The sequence below is a fragment of the Dipteris shenzhenensis genome, chromosome 12 (genome assembly GCF_047967505.1).
Source record: "Dipteris shenzhenensis isolate YYH24624 ecotype China chromosome 12, Dip_SZ_1.0, whole genome shotgun sequence".
Classification (NCBI taxonomy): Eukaryota; Viridiplantae; Streptophyta; class Polypodiopsida; order Gleicheniales; family Dipteridaceae; genus Dipteris; species Dipteris shenzhenensis.
Genome location: NC_141607.1, coordinates 54,804,254 through 54,810,040, shown reverse-complemented (window position 1 = coordinate 54,810,040; position 5,787 = coordinate 54,804,254). Strand labels below are relative to the sequence as shown.

At 42.0% G+C, this 5,787-nt stretch overlaps 1 protein-coding gene across 4 annotated transcripts; it reads right to left on the bottom strand.

Annotated features, from left to right (window-relative positions):
• Window positions 1-248: 248 nt before the first annotated feature.
• LOC147896411 (ACT domain-containing protein ACR3-like) lies at window positions 249-3,550 on the bottom strand. Of its 4 annotated transcripts, none has more exons than XM_087382813.1 (8): window positions 3,320-3,550; window positions 2,855-3,032; window positions 2,721-2,766; window positions 2,487-2,601; window positions 2,278-2,345; window positions 1,503-2,114; window positions 1,299-1,403; window positions 249-1,210 (listed from the first exon to the last, which is right to left on the bottom strand). In XM_087382813.1, the coding sequence occupies exons 2-8, from the start codon at window positions 2,923-2,925 to the stop codon at window positions 854-856; spliced, it is 1,374 nt and encodes a 457-aa protein (XP_087238939.1). In that variant the 5' UTR covers window positions 2,926-3,032; window positions 3,320-3,550; the 3' UTR covers window positions 249-853. The 4 variants fall into 4 exon arrangements, with proteins under 4 accessions (XP_087238939.1, XP_087238938.1, XP_087238940.1 ...); XM_087382812.1 differs by having other exon boundaries at window positions 2,855-2,927; XM_087382814.1 differs by lacking the exon at window positions 3,320-3,550 and adding an exon at window positions 3,164-3,289 and having other exon boundaries at window positions 2,855-2,927.
• Window positions 3,551-5,787: the final 2,237 nt, after the last annotated feature.

The window sequence follows — 5,787 nt, the reverse complement described above, 5'->3', positions numbered from 1 at the left end:
TGAAATTCAAAGAAGCATCCATGAAATCCACTTCATTCAAGAACAGATAAGCTGAGCATCAGTAAGCCAAAAGATTGGTGTAATCTTCAACAGTCACCCTCGTGACAGAAGCAAAAAATAGGTCCCAGGTGAGATCTAATTTACTAGAAAATTGCTGCCTGTTGACATAGATTCACGGAGTGCACATTTGTTTTTCACACGGGGTGAGGAGGCATGATATAGATATATGTGCCTAATTTTGAAAACTGCTCACATTTGGTCTTTCTCTGCTCGTAACAGAGTAGGTACTTTCAGAAATTCCAGGAAAACAAATGATCGTGTAATGATAATATGAGAATACTCCAGTCGAGCACAACTTAAAGCACACTGAGATTAGAATCCAGAGTTTTGTGCAGTTCGGTAGGACAGAGACTATTCTGATAAATTAGGGTGCTATATTTCCTGTCAGAGCATAGGGTACACTTGGTGATCAGGATGAAGAGTTACACACATCCTGCCAGACTTCATATTGAAACAAGCCCCATCTACCTGCATAAGACAGTCATTCCTAAACCAACAGTGAAGGTGCCAAGAAGTGCTGACCCAGGACAGCTCATCTAAGGATATACACAAGCTTGGGGATTTCCCCTACAGCTGTAGACTTACAGTGGTCATGCAAAACATTGCTGTTTTTTAACAGTTCATGGCCTGGCTACATCAACTGAAGAAAAAACAGAAGGTTGGCAGTTCTGGATTACAGGGATCTACATTGAACATGCCTATTGAGACAACACCTCTAGTGCATCATTAGATTTGTACCACTTTTGACCTGGCTGTGTTATTAGGGAACAGTCCTTAAGTCGTTTATCTTGGCTCAGGAACAAGACTTGACCAAACCCAAATTTGAGGAAAAGCGCTCCCATTGTAATCTGATGAGGTTTCCAAAAGAGAACCCAGATTTGCCTGTTGCATCAGGGGGGTAAGTCCTTCCGAACTTCGGCACATCTTTAACATGCAATATCTGCTGCCCTATCTCATTACGCATTGCCTCAATAGTCTTCATATCCACTGGACCTCCTGATGCATCTGTGACATAAAACGTATTCACTGCCTTGTCTCCTTGAGTACTGACATCAGCCCTTGTCACCGACAGCCCATTTTCACGAAATATGCGAGTGACTTCTGACAGCAATCCAACTTTGTCGCTCGTGCACAGCTCAAGCCTGATGCCCTGCACAGTTTAGGTGCCATCCATGAGATGTGAACAACAAGAAACACAATGTCAGACTTGCAAATGCCTACTACAGATCCTTGCTTACCTGAGAAGCCCTTCGTTCAATTGCTGCCTCAAGACATTTGATGACCCTTTGTTTCTCGCCTTCAGTGCAAAGGATGCAACCATCCATATGGCGAATATAATATTCCTGTCAAAGAGGAACCATAAATGTTCAAATCACCCCTCTCTTTAATAGCATCCAACAGACACATAAGATAAAAGCTAAGGTCGAGGATTCACATCATACTTGAATAGCATCTGGTCCATCCAAGTCTATAGTCGCATGAGAAACGACATACTGCATATCTGTCAGCGTGCAGACAGTGTCAAAGAGTAGTTTAGGACGATCTCTGCAGCGAACATTCACAACTGAATAGCCTTTCTCAATGCAATTCTCAATGGTAATCTGCATTCTATCATCACAATTTGCTTGAGAAGGGAGGCGCGATCCTTCATAGTCCCGATCTCCAAACATCATCTGGTGCAGTCGCCTGTCTGTATGAGTTAGGCCAATGGAAAAATCTGTCTTGACGCCCCTCGTATCATCTGTTGCCTTCAAGACATTGCAAAGCTGCTCCTTCATGAAAATAAGCCTTTGGGAATCCTCTACAGGGCCACAAGTGACTTCGTCAGTCACATACACCACACAAGCGACCCTGGCATTGTGCGTCCAAACCTCAGCTGCAACCACGTTGCACTTGAGGCTTGTAAGGACAGCAGATATCTCTGACAACAGACCAGGTCGGTCAGTTCCAATCAACTCTATGGCTGTATGTTCACCTATGGATTGCACACCCACAGTACGACCCAAGCACGTTCTGACTTCAGGGGTTACAGCAGTCCTTTTTGCTCCCAAAGACTGCTAAATTGCAGAAATATGGATTAGTAAGCTGCTAAAAGGACAAACTTAGCTCCACAAAGCAGAGAGAGAAAAAGAAAGAGAGCGAGAGAGAGAGAGAGAGAGAGAGAGAGATAGAGAGAGGATCCAGGAAAAATGGTGGACGTTTTAAAACGAGAGTGACCTGCTGAATATATTCGATCAGTCCTTCGTCGGTGAGCTTATGACCAAGCTGATCTGTGACATGGAAAACTGCAAAAAACAAAGAAAATAACACAAATGGATCGCCAACCCCAAATGCAAAGGGACGCACAATCCTGGCGCAACGTGAAAGAATTGTCAGCCTGAAAATTCACGTAGCATAAACAGTATTGCTAAAGTTAGGAAGTATACCATCCATGAACCAGCCACCATCCGAACATATGTACGCTTTGGAGATAACGAGGTCAAGATCTGTGAGGACTTGAACCACCTCCAAAAGAATTCCATGTTTATTAGCGCTGTCAACCTGTACAACAGTTGTCGTTAAAGACCCAAAAAAGAACGACCACAGAAACCAACAGGCTTCCAGTGAACTAGCGGCCGGCGTTGGTGAACGTAGACATCCAAACACGCTTTCCCGCTTACCTTCACTAAAGTAGAGGACTCACACGACTGGTTGTCTATGACCACTCTGCAGAAAACAACGAAGAACAAATGAGACCAATTAGCAGGGGAAACCATACACCAATACTGAAGAAACTCTATTGGCTCTGGCGTACCTGGGAGGATTAATTCGTTGGCTGAGAGTTTCATATTCGGGGTCAAAATAGGGCCATCGGATGGGCTCCATTACTGCAAAGTATTACCCACTGAATGAAATCGAGCGCAAGCACGCAAAATTCGCTCTCTCTGTCAGCTCGGGAGCCAATTCAAGCCCGCAAATCAATCTCTCTCTCTCTCTCTCTCTCTCTGCGTGTCACGCCGGCCAAAGCTTAATGAAATAGTGCGCAGAGAATCTCTGTCTCGCTCGCTCTACCCATGTTGAAGCCAAAGCTTGATGAAATTTAGTTCAAAGGCAAATTACGTACCAAGGCAAAGCGTCTCTCTCTCTCTCTCTCTCTCGCTGTGTGTGTGTGTGTTTCTCTGGGGATTCCACAAAAAAAAAAGTGTGTTTCTCCGGTGGGGATGTCTCCGAACGCAAAAATTTAAGGCCACGATACCAGAGACGCGGAGAGCATACTTACGCTTTTGTTCTTCTCCTGGTCTCCCCCTCTCTGCTCTTCCTTAACTGTATCCGAGAACTCAAAATTGCTACAATCTACAGGCGTGCCTACGACCCCCTCAGCAACGCCAACCACAAAAGAGAAGAAAATGGTACAGAGCAGACGGCAAGTGCGGAGGGAGGCAGTCGCATGGGAGAAGTGAGAAGGGGGGTGGCTATGGCGCATTGGGAAGTGGGCTGAAGTTGATGATGATGGGAGTGATGATGAAATGCAGCAACATGCCTAACATATAAAACAAGGGTTGACAATGTGGGCCCTTCCATTGTTCATGCATAGTTTTTTGTTATAATACTTCAATTTTTGGATTTGCTGCTGTGATTGTCATTGAACAGGAAACTAGGCAAGTAAGAGGATTTAATTTTTCTAGTAGAACTACAATCACCTTCACGGAGTGTGCTCGCTCGAAGCACTTTCTTGGTTAGAACATGATCAGAACCTCATGTGTCACCTACAGTCTAAGCACGCTCCCACCCAAGAGCTTTGTTTGGTCATGTGCCGCTATAGCTTGAATGAGAACTTAGTTTTTTACTGCCTTCTATTGGCATCAACCAGGTTCTTTCTTCAAGAGAACAAGTCCTCTCTTCTATGGAAGGGAACCCCCTCTTTGTGCGGAATTATTTTAAGGCAACCTCAAGCCACATGTGACCACCACAAGACTTGTAAACGCTTGGTATGGATGTGTAGGGACTATGCATGCAACGTTTTCACATAAGGCACATCTTGATAGCATGAAGACTCACAAGATCTTTACAACGTTATCGCATGAATGGATCACACCCTTCTAGTAAAATATGCCTATTTTGTGGATGCATTGGCCAAGCTAAGTTTAGCCTCCTTTGATGCAATTATCTATGCTTCCACATGCCATCAATGGGCCTCATCACCTTTATGATACAACTATTTATAGAGCACAAGCTCCTTCACCTCTTGCAAGGATTTGAAGTGCCCCTTGGGTACCTACTCTCATACTTATCATTGCATGTTAGGGCTAGATCTTTAACGCCATACATTGCAAAGGAATTCAATGTCACTTTGTAGTTGTGGCTCTTGAGTTAGGATCAAAGCTTGTCCTTAGTTGGTGTCTCCATTTCCATATCAGTTCTAGCCGTTTGTGGCTTTCTCCATCTAGTGCATTATGGAATATGCGTGGGTGACTCCTCGTCAATGAGTTCAAACATAGATTTGTCGCCTACATTGTGGATGAACATAGGCCATCTTTCATGAGGTGTTCCATATACCTTCAACCAATCCATTGATCTAACGAATAAGACTATTGCCAAGGACAATGACATTTCTTCAACATGTGTTTCCCAAAGTCATAATGTGCCCATCAAAACATACCAATAATACAAAAAACACGTGCTTAATCTTTTATTTATATAAAAGAACAACAACAATCATGGAAAGGGTGAATATCAATATCATACAAGCCAATCAAAATATACCAATAATAGGAAAAACATGTGCTTGATCTTTTATTTATTTAAAAAACCATCAACAATAACGATCATACAAGCTACCAAGTGAATCCTCAAAGATAGAAGGTCGCTCAATATGAAGCAGACCCATATTGCAAACAAATGTTTCCTTTTTTGAATTGTTTTCATAAGTGTTGCTTTCATGCCTTGCTATCTAGCTATCATCCTACAATAATACCCATTACAGATAGGTTCACGATAACTTGAGGTTTGCAATACGTCATGATTCGGTCAGATGCATGCAAAGAAAAAAGAATCAAATGATTCCCAAAGATGACCCAATGTTCTTTTTGGAAGATTTAAAAGTATGTTGCTTGTCAATTATTGAACTTCGTTAGTGTATTCTATAAACTTTCCAACATAAATTGATACTTTTGATTATAAGCTCCTTTCATAATGATAAATTATGTACGGTGAATCTATGATCTAGGCCCTACACATCAATGATGACACATGCCTACACATTTCATAATTTCAAGATTGGCACACTTAAAAGTTAAAAGTAAACTTTTTTTGTCTGAGACTATTTGATTATCTATGAATAAGTTGGAGAGAATAAGATTGAAATGACACATCTAGCTTTCTAATAATATCTCAAAACTCAAGAGGCATCTTGGATATTGAAAGTTTTAAAAGATTGTTTTTCCATCCCTTAAAGCTTTGTCTACCTCAATACCTGCAAGTCGTGCTTAAATTGAAAGTACATTATCTTTGTCATATACAAATCCTCAAGACAAGGCACTGCCTCTCTCTCTCTCTCTCTCTCTCTCTCTCTCACACACACAGACACACACGCACACACATGCACACACACATAATAATTTTGATTAGGAGATGTATCTCTCACACACAAACACTTATTTCTTTACACACACACACACACACTTCTCCAATTATGAATTATTCTTTTATGTATCCCCCGTGAAATCTCCCCTATCAACTCTCTTTTTA

Excerpts from the sequence above, each read along its gene's own strand:
- LOC147896411 (XM_087382813.1), bottom strand. The coding sequence starts at position 2,925 with ATGGAGCCCATCCGATGGCCCTATTTTGACCCCGAATATGAAACTCTC. Across the intron at positions 2,115-2,277 it reads TGATCGAATATATTCAGCAG|TCTTTGGGAGCAAAAAGGAC; the intron begins GTCACTCTCGTT and ends GCAATTTAGCAG. Across the intron at positions 1,211-1,298 it reads TTGAACGAAGGGCTTCTCAG|GGCATCAGGCTTGAGCTGTG; the intron begins GTAAGCAAGGAT and ends TAAACTGTGCAG.